General features: G+C 41.5%; 1 protein-coding gene across 1 annotated transcript; it reads left to right on the forward strand.

The window, feature by feature from the left end:
• Window positions 1-5,432: 5,432 nt before the first annotated feature.
• Window positions 5,433-22,613, forward strand: LOC135544657 (interleukin-6 receptor subunit beta-like). Its single transcript, XM_064972440.1, has 16 exons — window positions 5,433-5,569; window positions 5,885-5,938; window positions 9,515-9,571; window positions 9,676-9,799; window positions 9,964-10,121; window positions 10,297-10,442; window positions 11,536-11,677; window positions 11,821-11,903; window positions 12,079-12,283; window positions 19,414-19,593; window positions 19,784-19,915; window positions 20,187-20,348; window positions 20,739-20,882; window positions 20,984-21,077; window positions 21,203-21,284; window positions 21,398-22,613. Exons 1-16 carry the CDS (start codon window positions 5,530-5,532, stop codon window positions 21,839-21,841), a joined length of 2,247 nt encoding a protein of 748 aa, XP_064828512.1. The 5' UTR covers window positions 5,433-5,529; the 3' UTR covers window positions 21,842-22,613.
• Window positions 22,614-22,938: the final 325 nt, after the last annotated feature.

Raw genomic sequence — 22,938 nt, forward strand, 5'->3', positions numbered from 1 at the left:
TAGTTTAATCATACTCTCTCCACAATTGGAAAAAAAACATGAAATTACTAACTAACTGCAGTCATTAGGAAGATTTCATAAGTTCCATCACAGGTTCCATCATCAATAAGATATGTGAAGATTACTATGCTCTCTTAAAAGCATTGGCATTATGGTATACACTTCAAAGTGAGCTGTTATAACACTTCAGAAGGTTACGATATCCTGCTCTCAAGAAAGACCAGCAGTTTCTAACAACAACCCACTTATCTTGCTACATGATCTTTTAGTCACCCACATATGACAGTGATTTCCAGGTTGATAAGTACAGTATATGGGTGGGGAATTTCACAAACACACACGCTTTTGCTAATTTAGCACAAATCAGTTTAGAAATGAGTTTAGTTTCAACGAGTAACTCAGCGAGGGTCCTCTCTTCTTGTATGCTGTGTACAGGGACCACTATTTTTAGACAGGGGTTCAAAATGAAGACGTGTTCAAAATTAACCCTATACATTTTCATATGCCACTCAGTGATTTAGTAGTAAAAAAATAAATAGGTGGCTAAACTCCGATCGCCGGTCATGGTGAAAAAAGTAACTCTTCCTATACTTTCAATGCATTCTTCTGCAAAAGGTGGGTAAAACTGTTTGGCAAAGAAAAAGCCAAAAAACTGTGTTTACTTGCGTTAACCCGCAACTACAACACTGTGAGATGTGCCTCTAAATGCAACATTCCAGATCCAACCCAAAATGAGTATATTTACATTGTTCAAAAAGGTGCTTTCGGGCAACTTCTGCCACCAATCGTCAATGAACATCAGATACAGTAACAAAAATACAAAAAGCTGAACTTCTTTACTTCTCCCCTGTCAGCAAGTGCAGCAGTTTTGAGTTTACAATGAAGAGAGTAGAGCACACTAAACAGGGACATTTCTGTGTTAAGGTTCCGCTTTTCTCAGAACCTTATCCAAGTATGTGATCTCCTTTTTATATGAAACCACATTTTAGTTAGAAATGACTTACTAATGGCATGGAAGTGATAATATATCGGCCCTTCTCAACTACTGGAATCAAGTTAATAGCTTGTCCTATTACTAGCTTGTTCAACTTCTCTTTTGTATCGTCTGAGATCCCTAAAGATTGGAAAGCTGCCGCGGTCATCCCCCTCTTCAACGGGAGAGACACTCTAGACCCTAACTGCTACAGACCTATATCCATCCTGCCCTGCCTTTCTAATGTCTTCGAAAGCCAAGTTAATAAACAGATCACCGACCATTTCGAAACCCACGTACCTTCTCCACTATGCAATCTGGTTTCCGAGCTGGTCATGGGTGCACATGCTCAAGGTCCTAAACAAAATCATAACCGCCACAGCCGTCTTCATCGACCTGGCCAAGGCTTTCGACTCTGTCAATCACCGCATTCTTCTCGACAGACTCAACAGCCCTGGTTCACCAACTACTTCTCAGACAGAGTTCAGTGTGTCAAATCAGAGGGCCTGTTGTCCGGACCTCTGGCAGTCTCTATGGGGGTGCCACAGGGTTAAATTCTCGAGCCAACTCTTTTCTCTGTATATTTCAATGATGTCGCTCTTGCTGCTGGTGATTCTCTGATCCACCTCTACACAGACGACACCATTCTGTATACATCTGGCCTTTCTTTGGACACTGTGTTAACAAACCTCTAAACGAGCTTCAATGCCATACAACACTTCTTCTGTGTCCTCCAACTGCTCTTAAATGCAAGTAAAACTAAATGCATTCTCTTCAATAGATCGCTGCCCGCACCCTCCCACCCGACTAGCATCACTACTCTGGACGGTTCTGATCTAGAATATGTGGACAACTACAAATACCTAGGTGTCTGGTTAGACTGTAAACTCAATTTCCAGCCCCAGATTAAGCATCTCCAATCCAAAATGTAATCTAGAATCGGCTTCCTATTTCGCAACAAAGCCTCCTTCACTCATGCTGCCAAACACACCCTCATAAAACTGACTATCCTACCGATCCTTGACTTCGGCGATGTCAACACTCTACTCTACTCAGCAAACTGGATGTAGTCTATCACAGTGCCATCCGTTTTGTCACCAATGCCCCATATACTGCCCACCACTGTGACCTGTATGCTCTCGTTGGCTGGCCCTCGCTACATATTTGTCACCAATCCCACTGGCTTCAGGTCATCTATAAGTCTGCTAGGTAAAGCCTCACCTTATCTCAGCTCACTGGTCACCATAGCAACACCACCTGTCGCACGCACTCCAGCAGGTATATTTCACTAGTCATCTCCAAAGCCAACACCTCTTTTGGCTGCCAATGACCGGAATGAATTGCAAAAATCACTGAAGCTGGAGTCTTATATCTCCCTCACTAACTTTAAGCATCAGCTGTCAGAGCAGCTTACTGATCACTGTACCTGTACACAGCCCATCTGTAAATAGCCCACACAACTACCTCATCACCATATTGTTATTTTTTTTGCTCTTTTGCACCCCAGTATCTCTACTTGCACATCATCATCTGCACATCTATCCCTCCAGTGTTAATGCTAAATTGTAATTATTTCACCACTATGGCCTACTTATTGCCTTACCTCCCTAATCTTACTACATTTGCCCACACTGTATATAGATTTTTCTATCGTGTTATTGTTACGTTCGTTGAAAGATGGATTGGACCAAGGTGCAGAGTGGTAGGTGTAAATTTTTCCTTAATTTTAAATTACACCGAAAAAACAACAAAATACAAAACTGAACATAAAGTTCTGCAGTGCTAGTCAGCAACTGTGCAAAAACAAGATCCCACAAACTAAAGGTGGAAAAAAGACTGCCTAAGTATGATCCCCAATCAGAGACAACAATAGACAGCTCCCTCGGGAACCATACCCGGCCAACAAAGAAATAGAAAAACTAGAATGCCCACCCAAATCACACTCTGACCTAACCAAATAGAGAAATAAAAACGCTAAGGTCAGGGCGTGACAGTTATTGACTGTACATTTTTTTATCCCATGTGTAACTTTGTTGTTTTTGTCACAGTGCTTCACTTTATCTTGGCCAGGTCACAGTTGTAAATGAGAACTTGTTCTCAACTGACCTACCTGGTTAAATAAAGGTGAAATAAAATTAAAATAAAAGGTTTGGGACTAATAGCTGATCCGACCAAGCAACAACCTTCGGTAGGGCATGCTCATGTTTTAGCTTCAAAATACCAGACCAATCAGAAACTGTTTAACAAAATCAAACATGCATTCTCACAGCACAAGAAACAGACAGCACTTTGAGAGATCAGCTGATGTAAGAAGAGCTATATAAATACATTTGATTTGATAGTTACAAGACCTTAAACGGAAACAAAAAATAACCCCCATGAATTACAGTGAGTGTGTACATAGAACAGGTCAGATCTATTAACCGTGTCCCCTGTCTCAATTGCTGAGAGAGAACCGGCTGGATGACATTTGGTCTGTATCGGTAGGTATTGTAAGTAAGTGAACAATATATAACAGTTGAAAGGTCAACTTCCCTATTTTGGCCTATTTGTGTGTATACCCTTCATGTTGCGGTAGATTACTTTCTGACTGAGGTCATGAAGTCCAGTAGGGGCCTCTTCATGCTAACTGAAGCCTGTGAAGTGTGAATATGCCTCTTCCTGTGTGTGCTCACTGTAAGGACAGTTCAGCCCGGAAGAACACACAGTAGCCTACAGTAGGCCAGTGGAGGCTGGTGGGAGGAGCTATAGGAAGACGGGCCCATTGTAATGGCTGGAAGGGTATAAATGGAAGAGTCAAACGTGGTTTCCATATGTTTGATACCATTTTATTCCATTCCAGCCATTACAATGACCCCTTCGTCCTATAGCTCCTCCCACCAGCCACCACTGCAGTGCGTGTGTGTGTTTGACGTTTTATTAGTCATGTGTAAGGGATGCACATGGTATACACCGTCCAATGAGGGAACAATATTGCTCAGCCCTCTGTTTCCTGTAGTCCACAATCAACTCCTTTGTTTTGCTGACATTGAAGTAGAGGTTGTTGTCTTGGCACCACACTGCCAGGTCACTGACCTCCTCCCTATAGGCTACCTCATCATGTGGAAGAAGGTGCTCTGGTCAGATGAAACCAAAATTGAACTTTTTGGCAACAATGCAAAACGTTATGTTTGGCGTAAATGCAACACAGCGCATCACCCTGAAAACACCATCCCCACTGTCAAACATGGTGGTGGCAGCATCATGGTTTAGGCCTGCTTTTCTTCAGCAGGGACAGGGAAGATGGTTAAAATTGATGGGAAGATGGATGGAGCCAAATACAGGACCATTCTGGAAGAAAACCTGATGGAGTCTGCAAAAGACCTGAGACTGGGACGGAGATTTGTCTTCCAACAAGACAATGATCCAAAACATAAAGCAAAATCTACAATGGAATGGTTCAAAAATAAACATATCCAGGTGTTAGAATGGCCAAGTCAAAGTCCAGACCTGAATCCAATCGAGAATCTGTGGAAAGAACTGAAAACTGCTGTTCACAAATGCTCTCCATCCAACCTCACTGAGCTAGTGCTGTTTTGCAAGGAGGAATGGGAAACAATTTCAGTCTCTCGATGTGCAAAACTGATAGAGACATACCCCAAGTGACTTACAGCTGTAATCGCAGCAAAAGGTGGCGCTACAAAGTATTAACTTAAGGGGGCTGAATAATTTTGCACGCCCAATTTTTCAGTTTTTGATTTGTTAAAAAAGTTTGAAATATCCAATAAACGTCGTTCCACTTCATGATTGTGTCCCACTTGTTGTTGATTCTTCACAAAAAAATACAGTTTTATATCTTTATGTTTGAAGCCTGAAATGTGGCAAAAGGTCGCAAAGTTCAAGGGGGCTGAATACTTTCGCAAGGCACTGTATTTGGATAGAAAATACTCTAAAGGTTCCAAAACTGTTAAAATAGTGTCTGAGTATAACAGAACTATATATGTGTATATATGTGTATATATGTGTGTATATATATATATATATATATATGAGTGGGAGAGAAATTTGGCGACGTGAGTAGTAGATAATTATGACTGTAAGCAATTTGAGTTAAACTTTTTTTTGTTCACTTTAAGCACTTGCCCCTGCAAAGGTCTGTGCAAAGCTGTGACGCTCAGTGTTGTGTTATTAGTGGGTATTTGTTGTTTTTCAGAGAATTGCGAATACAATTCCTTGAAAGCAGAGAGAGAACTTGTTAGAAATTCTTAAATGGACAAAGAAATAGCCCAAGTTTCAGCTGAGTAATACTCAGTTTATACCAGTAATTTGTTCTGAATCGAAAAGAGAAGTCAACTCATCCAGATAGATTTTCATTTTTTTCTCACTCTTGCTCTCTTTCTGTGGGCTTGCGCATGTGGGTGGTGAGCACACATGAATGGTTAGCTACTGCTCATCAAGCCACTTCAAAACCACACAGACCTTCTTGGCTGTCAGACAAAACCAGTCAGACATAAAATATGGCTATGAATGTGATGCTGTGACTTGGAGCTCTATTCTATGAGACACAAAGACCAACAATGCATTTTCTGCACAAACCTCTGCCCTACTTACTCTTTGGTAAGTACTTTTCTCCTCATTTTGTGTTAGAACATTTTACAGAACATTTAAAAATCTCCACATTAATTCTGTAAAAGTCGAAAGACTACATCTAAGAAATCTACATTTCCAGCACATGGTGTATCCCATCCTCCATTTCCCAATCTACTGTATGTCAATGAGGTTGTCTTTTGAACTATTTCCTTATTCTATACTCCTCCACTCAGTATATCTAATTTTGAGTAAGCAGGTGTACCAGGAATGATGACAATCTTCGATTATCTGTTACTGCTGTCTTGGTTACTGCTGTCTTGGTTACTGCTGTCCCTTTTTTAGGTGTTCTCTTTGAATATTTTACCACACTCTGTTTCCCTCTCCAAGTTTCTCCAGGTATGTTTGAACTATTCTTAAATAATGTCTTCCAGACAAAACACTGTTTAAAACAAAACATAAATGCAAAGGCATGCATATATAGTGACATTGTGTATATATATATATATATATATATATATATATAAGCACTTATGTAGGTCCAGTGTTTTTTTGGGAGAGGGGGTAACGTTAAAAGTAAGAAATGTGTTTTAATCAGTTTTGTGGAGTAGTGAACTACATGAAGTTCAAATAGTAATTATAATGCATTTTGCAGTAGCTTGGTGCTAAATTAACTCAACTAAAAACTTGGCAGTGTTTTCAGTAGTTCATTACTTTTGTGCCATGTAGGGGTGCAGCTAACTACTGGAACTACCTATTGCTATTTTGCAAAAAGAGAAGAATATATGGGTGAAATAGGCAATTTTCTTTGTTTTTCGGCATCAGACCTGCTTAATTCTCACTTGACACATAGTTTCTGTCTTTATTAATAGGCTAAACAACACTCCGAGTTATCACTTGACCCCAGAGTGATATGTTCTTGCCATTTGTATTCCATGACATTGTAGATTTAGATATTATAATTTTCCCCTAAGTAGCGTACTACTATTTGAAAGTATCTTTAGTTAAGTAAACTATGTTTATCTTAAGGGTAGCTTTAGTGTAGCTTAACTTCTTCAAGTGTGAAGTAATTATTAAACTCAGCAAAAAAAGAAACGTCCCTCTTCAGGACCCTGTCTCTCAAAGATAATTCGTAAAAATCCAAATAACTTCACAGATCTTCATTGTAAAGGTTTTAAACACTGTTTCCCATGCTTGTTCAATGAACCATAAACAATTAATGAACATGCAGATGTGGAATGGTCGTTAACAGGTAGGCAATTAAGGTCACAGTTATGAAAACCTAGGACACTAAAGAGGCCTTTCTACTGACCTTGAAAAACACCAAAAGAAAGATGCCCAAGGTCCCTGCTCATCTGGGTGAACATGCCTTAGGCATGCTGCAAGGAGGCATGAGGACTGCAGATGTGGCCAGGGCAATGAATTGCAATGTCCGTACTGTGAGATGCCTAAGACAGCGCTACAGGGAGACAGGACGGACAGCTGATCATTCTCGCAGTGGCAGAGCACGTGTAACAACACCTGCACAGGATCGGTACATCCGAACATCACACCTGCGGGGCAGGTACAGGATGGCAACAACAACTGCCCGAGTTACACCAGGAACGCACAATCCCTCCATCAATGCTCAGACTGTCCGCAATAGGCTGAGAGAGGCTGGACTGAGGGCTTTTCGGCCTGTTGTAAGGCAGGTCCTCACCAGACATCACCGGCAACAACGTCGCCTATGGGCACAAACCCACCATCGCTGGACCAGACGACTGGCAAAAGTGCTCTTCACTGACAAGTCGTGGTTTTGTCTCACCAGGGGTGATGGTCAGATTTGTGTTTATCATCGAAGGAATGAGCGTTACACCGAGGCCTGTACTCTCGATTTGGAGGTGGAGAGTCCGTCATGGTCTGGGGGCGGTGTGTCACAGCATCATCGGACTGAGCTTGTTGCCATTGCAGGCAAGACATCCCCCTCCCTCATGTGGTACCCTTCCTGCAGGCTCATCCTGTCATGACCCTCCAGCATGACAATGCCATCAGCCATACTGCTCGTTCTGTGCATGATTTCCTGCAAGACAGGAATATCAGTGTTCTGCCATGGCCAGCGAAGAGCCCGGATCTCAATCCCATTGAGCACTTCTGGGACCTGTTGGATCAGATGGTGAGGGCTAGGGCCATTCCCCTCAGAAATGTCTGGGAACTTGCAGGTGCCTTGGTGGAAGAGTGGGGTAACATCCCACAGCAAGAACTGGAAAATCTGGTGCAGTCCATGAGGATGTGCACAGCAGTACTTAGTATCTGGTGTGGCCACTAGCTGCATTGACTGTTACTTTTGATTTTGACTCCCCCCCTTTGTTCAGGGACACATTATTCCATTTCTGTCAGTCACATGTCTGTGGAACTTGTTCAGTTTGTCTCAGTTGTTGAATCTTGTTATGTACATACAAATACTTACACGTTACGTTTGCTGAAAATAAACGCAGTTGACAGTGAGAGGACGTGTCTTTTTTTGCTGTATTTAGTTTGGTAAACTATGATTTGAAAGTAGCTTACCCAACACTAGTTTTAGTTGGCCCATCACACTCTTGCATGATTTCTGCAACAAAGCTGATCTTATTGTTGGCATTAGAGTAGGCACCCAAAGGGCACGGGTGTGGACCCATGTCCCTGTAAGTGTTGTCTGGAAACTATGGTAAAAACACAACAAGATTTATATGGTAGTGCTGTAACGGTAACACTGTTTCCTTTGTACAAAGTAGTTATTGCATAACCGTATACAGCGTACCTAGTATCTAAAGAGAGTTGTCATGGAAATTCTTACACAGGGACACTCAAAGTCAATCTTAAATTAATTTTTGTTTATTTGTCAGTGCGCTGGAGAGGTTCCAAACAACTCAATGCATAACAGTAGACGTCTGTCAGAAACCTCTGCCAGTGCAGTCCCAACAGTTGTCTTATATACGGCTATACACAACCAACTCAATGCATATAGTAGACGTCTGTCAGAAACCTCTGCCAGTGCAGTCCCAACAGTTGTCTTATATACGGCTATACACAACCAACTCAATGCATATAGTAGACGTCTGTCAGAAACCTCTGCAGTCCCAACAGTTGTCTTATATACAGCTATACACAACCAACTCAATGCATATAGTAGACGTCTGTCAGAAACCTCTGCCAGTGCAGTCCCAACAGTTGTCTTATAACCGGCTATACACAACCAACTCAATGCATATAGTAGACGTCTGTCAGAAACCTCTGCCAGTGCAGTCCCAACAGTTGTCTTATATACGGCTATACACAACCAACTCAATGCATATAGTAGACGTCTGTCAGAAACCTCTGCCAGTGCAGTCCCAACAGTTGTCTTATATACTCCTATACACAACCAACTCAATGCATATAGTAGACGTCTGTCAGAAACCTCTGCAGTCCCAACAGTTGTCTTATATACTCCTATACACAACCAACTCAATGCATATAGTAGACGTCTGTCAGAAACCTCTGCAGTCCCAACAGTTGTCTTATATACGGCTATACACAGAACTTATACTTGCATAATTAATTAATCATTACCGGTTTGATCTATTCATGTGACCGACCAATACTGTTTCATAACATTTGACAGACCAACAAAACCTCACGAGGTTTCTCCTCTCAAAGCCAAGATCTTGAAACTGAGATATCTTTAGTTTGTTCTCAAAACAACGTCTGGGCGTACTGCCAAATTGCAGCTACTGATAGGTGTGATTTGTACAGTCAGCCACTTGCATGAAGACAGAAATTGCTTTATAGAACAGCACATGAATAGAACACAGTAATTAGTAAAAAGAATAGCACAAACATAAAAATTCCCCTTACAGGGTCTTGGAAAATGTGTACTTTATATTTTGACATAGTATCTGTTATTTCTTCTGTTTATTTATGGTGTCACATCATTAAATCTTTTGATACATGATGTATTGACAATACTGTACATTTCAGTGTCCTGTGGGTCCAAGAATATCTCTTCATATTATGGACACTGTGTCACATCCCAAGGTAATGACAGAACCATTCCAACTTCTAACATTTTGTTCAGATGCAGTTGAGAGGGTTGATAAATCTTTATTGTGACAATCTAATCTAATCTACTTTCTTTTCAGAGGGAGTCCGTGAATTAGTTTGCTTTGTACCTCTGGGCTTAATTAGGAATGTCTGGGAATGTGTGTGGACACCTAGAAAGCATCTTGTCTACCAAACACACAGATACACACTCATTATAGAACAGTAAGTAGTATCAACAGAATTCAATAGCACAGTAATTTAATGTCTCTCTATGGTTGTATTGTATCATTTGATTGTTTGCACTGTAGACTGGACAAAATAGCAAAACATATACATGAAATAAATAATAAAATGCTAAATCCTCTTCAATTTGATATTCTTCACAGGAAAATGATTCACTCTTGCAAAATGTATGCAAACATATCAGGGACATCTCAGACTTTTAATCTGTCGAAAAAGCGCAACATGACGGCTCATGTGTTTGACGAGAGTGATCCGAAGAGCTGCACAAAGAACGTTTTCAGAGGTTCACCTCAACAATTGGGTCTGTTTATGTTTATCATCTATGCATCTATTCCCTTCCATTTTGTGACAGAAGGATAGCCAATGGGTTTACAGCAAGCATAAGATGTGACCAGTCCTTTTTATCTATTGCTGAATCAAAATAGAGTATAACAATGATACGTTATCACATAGCCTATGTTGTCTTAACATTGCAGTTCGATGCGGCCCTCCAACTAACGTCGACTTAAATCGCCATTCAAGGCAGCTGGATATCCAGGCCTCCTGGAGGAAGGAGGAGAACAAATATATTGCACTGTACTCTGTGAGGTACAAGGACCTGAAGAGCCAGTCATGGAAAGAGGTGGGCTTTAAAAGTCAGATCTGAAAGGTACTGGTTTACATGCAGCTCATAAAGAGATGCAGGTAATTGCCAAAATAAAGCAAACACTTGAGTAACTGGACACCCGCACACTTGTGGTTCCTGAGTTTATTAAGCAATTAACATCCCATCATGCTTTGAGTCATGTATACAAGTATCCCAGTTGCCCATTATTTTGGCTACCATGGCTAGAAGAAGACTTTGAAAAGGGGACCTCAAAGGACCATAGGGGGCTTAACTGATGTGTGTGTGTGCGCTTTTGGCTTTACTACCCTTCTGGGGACCAGAAGTCATCACAAGGAAAATGAAACCATGAACATTTGGACACGCGGGGACATTTCGCCAGTCCCCAAAAGGAAAAAGGCTATTTTAGGCTTAGTGGTTAGGTTTAGAGTTAGGGGTTAGGGTTAAGAGTTAGGGTTAAGAGTTAGGGATAGGCTAGAGATAGAATTAGAGATATGGGTTAGGATTAGTATAAATAGGATTTTGAATGGGAATCAATTGTTTGGTTCCCACAAGGATAGTAAAACAATCATTCAAGCGTGTGTGTGTGTGTGTGTGTGTGTGTCAGTCACCAGATTGAAACCCAATTGAACCCTTATGGGTGCCTGAGACAGCATTTCCCACCACCATCAACAAAACACCAAATTATGGAATTTCCCATGGATGAATTGTGTCGCATCCCTCCAATAGAGTTCCAGAGACTAATGGAAACCATGCCAAGGTGCATTGAAGCTGATCTGGTGGCCCAACGCCCTATTAAGACACTTTATGTTGGTGTTTCCTTGATTTTGGCCGCTATAAAATAGATTATAGACTTGAAACAAACTGGCATGAATAGTGAAACTCTTGGGGCCCGTTCCCCGGTCAAAATAAGACTAGTTCTGAACACAGATTAAGTCATTGGAGAATCTTCATTGAAAGTTCACTTCAGTCCAGGATTAGGCCAAATCTGTGTCCAGGAAATCTAACCTAGTTGTCCAAGACTGGAGAAGACCATGTAGGATATACAACTTTACACCGTTTTTTTCTCTCAAGGTATACTGACCTAACCTCTCATTTGTGTTCTCTATAGCCACCAGTGCAATCCAAGGATGGCAATAGGTGCACTCTGGGTAATCTTAACTCCTCACTGTCCTATGTGGTGCAAATACAGTGTGTGGCCAACAACAAATGTACCCAGTGCCCCTGGAGCAAGAATTTCACTGTTCCACCTGGTGAGTTTACCTTTGACCTAAAGCTGCAATTTAGAAATCTTCAATGGTCTTACCAAAAATAGTCAATCAATTCTCTACTCCACTGATCTACTGACGTTCAACACCGAAAAAGCAACGTGTCCATTTCGTTCAATCTTTTTTAGAACTTACTGATAAGCCTGTCATTGAGATGATAGAAGATTCTCCACAAACCAAAGGAAGTCGATTAGTGATCATAAAATGGAAGGTAACTTATACAATACTATGTTTGTTAGTTAACCTGCATGCTTCATAAACACAATATCTACAACAGCTGTAGGTATAAAGTAATACAATAGTGTATTGCACTACACTATACATGACACTTGTTGTATAAATCTATGGGTAGGCTTGTAACCTTGCACCGACAATTTGCATTCCAGTTTGCAGCCAGTGAGTTAGCGGAGGGCTACAGTGTGACAGTGGGGAAGGCCTCAGGAGAGGACCCCATTGAGGCCTTCAACACCAGCAGGACCCTACTCCGACTGGCCCTGTCTCACTCAGCCTACCACCTCACCATCACAGCCTTCAACAAGGCGGGGAATTCACCTGCAGCACAAAGGACTATACCTCCACTGGACGACAAAGGTAGAAATAGCTACCGTTATCTACCGTTATATAGCTACCGTAGCTACCGTTATATAGCTACCGTAGCTACCGTTATCTACCGTTATATAGCTACCGTTATCTACCGTAATATAGCTACCGTAGCTACCGTTATATAGCTACCGTAGCTACCGTTATCTACCCTTATATAGCTACCGTAGCTACCGTTATCTACCGTTATATAGCTACCGTAGCTACCGTTATCTACCGTTATATAGCTACCGTAGCTACCGTTATCTACCGTTATATAGCTACCGTAGCTACCGTTATCTACCGTTATATAGCTACCGTAGCTACCGTTATCTACCCTTATATAGCTACCGTAGCTACCGTTATATAGCTACCGTTATCTACCGTTATATAGCTACCGTAGCTACCGTTATCTACCGTTATATAGCTACCGTAGCTACCGTTATCTACCGTTATATAGCTACCGTAGCTACCGTTATCTACCGTTATATAGCTACCGTAGCTACCGTTATCTACCCTTATATAGCTACCGTAGCTACCGTTATATAGCTACCGTAGCTACCGTTATATAGCTACCGTAGCTACCGTTATCTACCGTTATATAGCTACCGTAGCTACCGTTATCTACCGTTATATAGCTACCGTAGCTACCGTTATCTACCGTTATATAGCTACCGTAGCTACCGTTATCTACCGTTATATAGCTACCGTAGCTACCGTTATCTACCGTTATATAGCTACCGTAGCTACCGTTATCTACCGTTATATAGCTACCGTAGCTACCGTTATCTACCGTTATATAGCTACCGTAGCTACCGTTATCTACCGTTATATAGCTACCGTAGCTACCGTTATATAGCTACCGTAGCTCCCGTTATCTACCGTTATATAGCTACCATTATCGGGATCATACACATGTTAGGATTTATTAACTATTTTTGCCTGAAGTATTATTAGTTAAGTTCAGTTTTTGCATCGAAAATGATTTACTAATTGCTCTCCTGCTTAACAGTACACTGTTAAAATGATGTGTTTCGTAACATTAAAACTAGAGGCAACTGAGCTGCCCCCCCGGTGTTGAGACGAAACCTTAACTTTGCTGGAGTTTTGAAACACATGGGTGTAAGGGGATATGAGACATGTTTAACATGTACTTAACCATTCACCCTAAAGTGTTCGGAACCATGACACGGTGTGTCAAGAGTTGTGCAACACCTTGCAACAGATTAACGTGTAAAAGGTTGACAACACTATTATGGTGCATAATTAGAACCCTTCTATTTTGGTGTCATTTCCTCTCTCCAAAGCTCCTAAGCATGGTGTTTTGTATTATGGTGTTTTGAATCCAAACAATGTAAATGGGAGTCTAGTTGAGTGAATTCCTTTTCTGTTGTCATTGCCACATACATTCTTGGATTGTTTTGGAGAGTTTTACCTGAACGTTTGGTGTGTTCTTTCCTGAGTTCGTGAAGGACCTGAATACAGTGATGGCGCACACAAACTTGCTTGTTTTTAATACTTGACCATAGAGTTTGCTAGATGGCACACCTGACTTGAGTGCCCTCCCTACAAATCTATTTCCCAGACTGGGGGAATTCTAAACAGTAGGGCAGCACAGTGTTTGAAGTTCACATTTGGCCTTTAATAATCTAAACATTTGTCTTCTGATATAGGGGCCCAAGTTCCTCACACGGTAAGTTGCTGGGTGGTTGAGTGTGTCAAATTCCAAATCAATATGCCATCTTACTGAATTCCTATTCAGACTTGAGATTTGAGTTGATTTAAAATGGACTTAAACATGTTTTGACTTAAGTCCATGTTTTATTGAGTCCATGCTAAGTCTACTTATCTCAAGTCTGAATTGGGTACCCCATGTGCTGAATGTAACAAGGGTGGTTCAGCACAACAGTTTAGTCCTGCAGACTGGCTGAGTAGACTAAGGGAGTGTTTTGATAAGCAGGAGACCTGGGTTCACATCAATCTTCTCACAGAAAGGCATACGTTATACATGTTACCTCATGTTATCCCTGCTATAACTTACATAGCCCTAAACATTATGAATGTAAAATCATTTATAATTTCACAATGGGCCTGGCAACTGTAGCCTATAATTAGTGCCCTAGGAAAAGTATTCAATTCCCAGTGTCTTCTTGACCCATTTTGATCCCACTTTAAATGACGTGCCGCTTATAAAGGTTTCATAAAGCCTTCATAAGCACTACATAAAACAAAATAGGATTGTATGTGTTCACAACAATGCATAAACCACATCAGAGGATGACTAGTGTAGTCAGCGCACATGTGATGTGATTCGGCCTCCAATGAAATGGGTGGAGTAAAAGGCCAGCAACATGTATAATTTGGAGCCCCATGAAATGATACCATATATACATTCTACTGACCCTACTGAGTATTCCTTACAATACTTTTACTGTAGCACCCAGAATAGTTACTGCTCTTATAGGCTGACCAGACAGCTCGCGTCGCAAAATAAATGTGCCTGTTGACACATTGCTTGGTCCGTTTGTGGTGGGTGATTCTGTAACGGTTTTCTGTAGGCGAAGGAGAGTCGGACCAAAATGCAGCGTGTAGATTGCGATCCATGTTTAATGAAAACGTAAAACACGAATCAATACAAATACTACAAAACAAAAAGAACGTAACGAAAACCGAAACAGCCTATACTAGTGTAAACTAACAGAGACAGGAACAAGGACACTAAGGACAATCACCCACGAAACACACAAAGAATATGGCTGCCTAAATATGGTTCCCAATCAGAGACAACGATAATCACCTGACTCTGATTAAGAACCACCTCAGGCAGCCAATGACTGTGCTATACACCCCACACAACCCCAAGACGAAACACACCACAAATAAACCCATGTCACACCCTGGCCTGACCCAATAAATGAAGATAAACATAATAAATATAGACCAGGGCGTGACAAGTTGGTTTTGTGATGAATGTTTTTACACTGCTGCTACTCTCTGTTTATTATCTATGCAGGGTGACTTTACCCCTACCTACATGTACAAATGACCTCAATTACCTCGACTAACCTGTACCCCCACACATTGACTCGGTAACGGTACCCCCTATATGTAGCCTCGCTATTGTTATTTTATTGTTCAACATTTTTTACTTAAGTTTATTTAGTAAATATTTTCTTGAAACTGCATTGTTATTTAAGGGCTTGTAAGTAAGCATTTCGCGGTCACTTTTCTACTGTTACGAGGGGGACTTTTATATATTTCGAGGGGGACTTTTAAAATATTTCAGAAATTCCATGACCCAGAAGTACTTTTGTAGTGTTGCTGACGAGAAGCAGATCATGTGATGAGTTCGCAAATCAAAGACCCACTTGTGCTACCATTGGACAGCAAAAAAACAAGTAAGTTAGCCTTTTATTTATTGTAATTTAAATTTGTTTGTTGTAGTTCAGTGTTGAATTAGATTACATACTGTAGCTACCTCAATCGTTATTTCGGTGACTTCACAGCAATTGATAGTTAGCCAAGATTTTGCTAGCGAGCAGGCTCAGCGAAATACAAATCCCCCTAGCTACAACCACATCTCGTAGTCAAGTCGTGCGATTTGTAAATGAAAGAGGAAAATAATAATACGAATTGAATGGAGTTTCCCATCATTCCATTAGAGTTTCTGGCACAGCACAGAAATGACTTTATTCAGATGGTGTGACAAAGGCATTTCTTAACAGAACTGCTAACTTTCTTTATTGTTACTTTTAAGGTTGGAACCAACATGCAGTACCTCCAGCAGGAAGATAGGCAAGAACCATTCGTCTGCCAGCTCGGGGACAAGCTACCCTATTCACAGCCCTGTGTAATGTTCGATGTAATTGCTGGACTTTTTGAAACTTCATTTATTTGTATTGTTTAAAAATTTTTACAAATAAAAGGAAATGTATGGTTTAAACAGGTCTTTAACATTTATTTGTTTTGGTTGTTAGTGATAATTCCCTAAGTGTTAATACCTGTGTGTTTACATCATTAAGCCTTTAGGTATGCGTTATGATTATGACCAAAGGTGTCTGACTTTATAGCAAGTACAGCGTCATATGCTACAAGGCATTTATGTATGTGCTCTGAATGACTAAAAGAGTCAGACTTTAAATTAAGTATGACGTCATGCAATACGTTTCCCTCAGGAGACTGAAAATATTTGGCGTGGGTCCTCAGATCCTCAAAACTTTCTACAGCTGCACCATCGAGAGCATCGTGACCGGTTACATCACCGCCTGGTATGGAAACTGCTCGGCATCTGACCGTAATGCGCTACAGAGGGTAGTGTGTACGGCCCAGTACATCACTGGGGCCAAGCTTCCTGTCATCCAGAACCTATAAAATAGGCGGTGTCAGAGGAGAGCCCATAAAACTGTCAGACTCCAGGCATCCAAGTCAGACTGTTTAATCTGCTACCACACGGCAAGTGGTACCGGAGTGCCAATTCTAGGACCTAAATGCTCCTTAAAAGCTTCTACCCCCCAAGCCATAAGACTGCTGATCAATTAATCAAATGGCCCCCGGACTATTACATTGACCCCCCCCACCCATTTGTTTTGTACACTGCTGCTACTCACTGTTTATTATCTATGCATAGTCACTTCACCTCTACCAACTTGTACAAATTACCTCAACTAACCTGTGTCCCCGCACACTGACTTGGTACCGGTACCCCCTGTATATATCCTCCACACTGTCTTGGTACCGGTACCCCCTGTATATAGCCTCCACACTGACTTGGTACCGGTACCCCCTGTATATAGCCTCCACACTGACTTGGTACCGGTACCCCCTGTATATAGCCTCCACACTGTCTTGGTACCGGTACCCCCTGTATATAGCCTCCACACTGACTTGGTACCGGTACCCCTGTATATAGCCTCCACACTGACTTGGTACCGGTACCCCCTGTATATAGCCTCCACACTGACTTGGTACCGGTACCCCCTGTATATAGCCTCCACACTGACTTGGTACCGGTACCCCCTGTATATAGCCTCCACACTGACTTGGTACCGGTACCCCCTGTATATAGCCTCCACACTGACTTGGTACCGGTACCCCCTGTATATAGCCTCCACACTGACTTGGTACCGGTACCCCCTGTATATAGCCTCGTTATTGTATTGTGTTACTTTTTATTATACTATATTAGCCTTTTTTACTTTAGTTTAGTTGGTAAATGTTTTCTTAAAATGCACTGTTGGTTAAGGGCTTGTAAGTAAGCATTTCACAGTGAAGTCTAATCTTGTTGTATTTGGCGCATGTGACAAAGTTCGATTTGATTTTGTTGTGTGCATGTTTGTGTATTGACGAACATGTAACTTGGTTCCAGAAGACACATTCAATTTCGTTAGGGGGCTTTCATTAAGGTAATTGTTCCTTGGTGTAACGGTCATCCCCAGACTATTGCACACAATGGCTAAACCCGTATCTTCTTAAAATGTATTTTAAACCTTAACTAATGAAGGCCTAGTTTAATGTGTTGGTCCACCAGACCATTTGGGGCAGAAGTGTCTGGGAACAAGATTAGGTGTCATGTGACTAACATGACATCACTTTAGAACGTGTGGCATCCTTCAGCACATGTCACCCGTTATAAAGCACATGTCTATATCATATTCGACATAGTGGATTATGTCACATATGGCATTGGTGATTGTCACAGTCATGCCACATGTATGAACCCTTTATAAAGCATGACATACGGTTATAGGTGCTTTGTAACACATTTAACGTGCTGCTTATGAACGCTTAATGAAGCCTTAATAAGCTGAACATCATTTAAAGCGGGACCAAAAGGGTCAATTAAAATATTGTCTGAAAATCATCACCAATCAATATTTACAGTATAAAGAATTGGCATTTGAAAACCATTTGATTGTATAAGAGAGACGCAGTCTGCCATTTGTGTTTTGATGTTGCCTTTTACATGCACTGAAACACCAACAATGGTTTTCACAAGACTCTCAAAAAAAGGTTCTACTAAGCTACATGGAACTGAAGGTCAAACTAAGGATAATTTTGCAACTTGATTTAGAATTTAAAGACCCCATGAAGTATCCCCCAAAAATGTTGATAAAAATGGTATTTGCCATTATTGCTACGAGCCCATACAAACGCATTGAATAACAGACTCACCACATGGAACAATAGATAGTCACCCCTAAAATGTATTTATTTTTGGCACTTAAGTCTCCAAATACAGTACCAGTCAAACATTTGGACACACCTACTCATTCAAGGGTTTGTTTTTATTTGTACTAATGTCTACATTGTAGAATAATAGTGAGGACATCAAAACTATTAAATAACACATATGGAATCATGTAGTAACCAAAAAAGTGTTGAACAAATCAAAATATATTTAATATTTCAGATTCTTCAAAGTAGCCACCCTTTGCCTTAATGATAGCTTTGCACACTCTTGGCATTCTCTCAACCAGCTTCATGACGTAATCACCTGGAATGCATTTCAATTAACATGTATGTGCCTTGTTAAAAGTTCATTTGTGGAATTTCTTCCTTAATGCTTCACGGTGAGAACCACACATGCTGACTTCATCCGTTCACCTACTCTGCATCTCACAAAGACACAGTGGTTGGAACCCAAAATCTCAAATTTGGACTCATCAGACCAAAGGACAGATTTCCACCAGTCTAATGTCGATTGCACGTGTTTCTTGGGCCAAGCAAGTCTCTTCTTATTATTGGTGTCCTTTAGTAGTGGTTTCTTTGCAACAATTCGACCATGAGGCCTGACTCATGTAGTCTCCTCTGAACAGTTGGTGTTGAGGTGTGTCTGTTACTTGAACTCTGTGAAGCATTTATTTGTGCTGCAATTTATGAGACTGGTATCTCTAATAGTTTGGGTCTTCCTTTCCTTTCTTGTGGCGCTCCTCATGAAAGCTAGTTTTTCATAGCGCTTGATGATGAAACACCACATCTCAGCTTAGGTGCACTACTTTTCATGGTTTCATGACACAATGATGGGGTTTCGAGTCTTTCTACTTTAACAGTGCTTGAAATCAGCCTGTTGAAGTGGGACATCTCAAAGACATCTCGGATGCAGGAGAAAGGACCTTGACGTGTTGTTTGGCTTCTCTCTACAGACTTATATGGGAGGCTGAATGTGACATTCAATGGCAACACGTCCTTCACTGTCTCCTGGGTGGATGACCTGATCAAAACCTACTCCTGCTTCTCAGTGGAGTGGTGGAGGAGAGGAGAGAAAGCTGCTCACAAGTCCTTCTATGAGGATGAGAACAACTTTGAAGTCATACACTTGGAGGGTAGGGTACATACCTCTCTCCTGCGATAACATGAAAACAACAGTGGATTCACATATCCAGACACAGCATATTATTATAACCAGAACTACACATTGGATATGTTTGACAGATATAAGCTGCCTACCACCAGTTTGTCCTGATGAAAGATGTTTCCCCATTTCAAACCACTCTTGTTGCTTTTGAATTCTAGAGCCATTAGAGCTGTATAAGAAGTACACCTTCACTCTGCACACAAGGCCACATAAAGAACCCTGCAACCTGAAGTTCATCAACAACAGCGAGAGCACCTATGGGAGCATCCAGTCCTTCTTCACTGAAGGATGTGAGTCTAATATTAAACTGATTTTAAGGCCACACTCAACATCTCCTTGGGGTTGTACTAGATTAAACCAGTGCTGGAGTAGAACACAAGGGGCATCTCATCGTCACACAAACACATACCATAAGCGCAGACACAGGGAGCCACTTCATATACTTACAAGCTGGTTGCAGTATAAGTACATTACACCTTAGCACCTGTATGTCTAAATCAAACAACTCTACCAATTAGTCATCAATGCATTGCAATAAGAGTCAGTGTCTTTTCCTCTCAGCCCCCATCAGTGCCCCAGGGAACATCAGCAGCAGAAATGTTAGCCAGAGTTCCATGGTGCTGGAGTGGACAGCTGTCCCCGAGGAGGACACCAGAGGTTTCCTGCTAGGCTACTTCCTCCATTACACAGAGAGGCTGCAGGACTGGACAGATACTGAACCAAGTAAGATTAATTGATGTAGTCTTTATTTGGATGCTCACAAACAGGTGCCAAGTTGATGTTGGCCCAAGAGACGTGCAGTGAGTGAGTATTCATACAGTAGAATGTGAGCAGCGTGCGACTTCTCCTACTGTCTTTTCCATGTCACACGTAGAATGTTTCATAGTTTGTGACTAATATCTGATAAATATGTACACTTCTTTTTTTTAGAAGTTAAGCCTTCCTGCACACTAACAGATATTCTTACCACCACGTCCAGTTCTCAAAAGGCCAGAGTTTAAAACGAGAACCGTTGTTAAAGTGTTAACTTCCTTAAAATGATTCTTGTGAGGTTTCTACTTCTTATTCTGAATGTGTCACTGACTTTAACTATTGGTGTTCTCGCTACAACAGACATCACTGTGGATGCTGGTTCAACCAGCTATGAGTTGGTAGACCTACAGAGCAGTACTGTGTACCGGGTCCAGTTGTCTGCCTTCACTGGTGCAGGAATGGGAGTGAGAAGCTCAGCTGCATACTTTGAAACCAAACCTGAAGGTTTGCTTGTTGATCTATCAACAGTGGTTATATTGCAATTAACATCTCTGTAATCCCACATTTTGAATGGCAGACCAGTACCGTCTTCTGTCCCTCCCCAGCATCCCTGACTGTGAGTGGTGTGATAGCTGGGGCCATTGTTGGAGTAACTTTACTCTTACTGGTGGTTCATCTCGGCTCTCAGTTGTTAAAAAGGTACAGTCGTCATGTTTCTAGGTCAAAGGTGTATTTATATCTATTCGGTTCGCTTTGTTCTTAACTGTTGTCCAGTGAAATTCAAGTGATGGAATTAATTACATGTCAACGTGTTGTATTTTCAGAGCAAAGAAACTACTTTGGCCGAATATCCCCAATCCAGGTAACAGCAATGCCATCCAGAAAATAGATGGGGCCTGCGATCTGGTAAGAAAATGGTATAATTATGCAGGAGAGTTGCATAGCATGTCTCAGATCATGCCCTGTTGCTGTTGGTTTTCTTCCGCCTCCGGGACAATAAAATTGATTGATTCTCATAGGAACTCCTGGAGCTCATCAACCAACAGATGTTGAAGGAAGAAGAGGGGGACTCCAACAGTCTACACATTGTCAATAGAAGAGAAGAAATGTCTCCCGTTGGCAACCTCCATCGCAATGCTGACTCATGTCTACACCTCAACACAGACCATGGGGAGAGCCAAGGGCCTTCTCTGTCAACCATAGCCACAGACAGAGCTCAAGATCCAACTTCTGACACCATTACATCTATTCCCACAGACATGAGACAGACGGACCCTGTCCTCATCAGTACGGTGGCCCACGAGTGCCACCCGTTGGCCTTTCTAAGTGATTACACCACCATGGAACTCTTCCAACAGGCTCTGCCACACTGTGTTCCAACCAATTCGGCGTCATCATTGGAATCCCAGGATCAGTCAAGCCAGATCAGTCAAGCCAGATCAGTCAAGCCAGGCCAGAGTTAGATTACATCCACCAGACCCAAGGCAGCACCAGTCCATCTCTGAACACTAAGGTGTATTCCATGGTTCTTTGAGAATGTTTTTCTGTAGATTCTAGAATCTGCTTTTCTCACTGAGATGCTGTGCAACCATTCTAGGCCTTCTTTCTCTATGTAACAGAGCCACAGGCTGCCATCAGTGTCACCCTGTTAACTAGCATATTCTTAGGTGTTTGAGCGGTTCTGGACTGGTTCCGACTGACATTTTGGTGTAGAAAGCGCTCTGTTAACGCCGAGTCCCGTGACTTATAATGCCGTAAAGCCTCATCTGCCTGTTCTCCGTATCCACTCTCTAAGCTGACTTGAAGCGTCAGGTTTCAGACCCCACATTTGCATAGGCAGTGAGGTGTCACATTTCTGGCCTATTCAAACAATGAATTGATTATCTCTTCCCCTGAGCCCAGCTTGGGAGATGGCAAATGAAGAGTGGACAGTCTAGCGAGGCCATCCGTTGTGGATTCATCTCACTGTCATATTCTCAGACGGATTTAGCTCTCTCAACACGATGGGATTGTCATAACTCTGGAATGAGAAAACGTTTAATGATATAACAAACTCAAGCTGTTATCCTGTCAATGCATGTATCGATAGCTGCTATTGTGGTAGCCACAAGATAGTGTGTTGAGGGATTGTCCAAGAAGCAGACATTGCACAAGAGTGGCGTTGATTGACTGCTCTTTATATGAATGGGCATTTTTTATGGTTTTAAATGAAATCATGGATTAGAAACCATTTTATTTATGTTTATGTTGTTTATGTAAACTGGCATAGTGGACCTGTTTTGGTGTTTTCTTGATGGAGGAAAACGATGTCTCAGACACCGCTGCTGAGACTTCCATAAGTGTTTAATTGGGTTGAGATCTGGTAACACACCCTTTAAAACACCCTATGCTCCTTTGAGACCCCTCTTACAAAGTCACTGAGATCTTGTCTTCTAGGCATGATAGCCAAAATAATGGCCAACTGGACATTTTTATACATGACCCGAAGCATGATAGGATGTTAATTGCTTAATTAAGTCAGAATCCACACCTGTGAGGAAGCACCAGCTTTCAATATATT

This window comes from Oncorhynchus masou, chromosome 8 (assembly GCF_036934945.1).
Source record: "Oncorhynchus masou masou isolate Uvic2021 chromosome 8, UVic_Omas_1.1, whole genome shotgun sequence".
Lineage (NCBI taxonomy): Eukaryota > Metazoa > Chordata > Actinopteri > Salmoniformes > Salmonidae > Oncorhynchus > Oncorhynchus masou.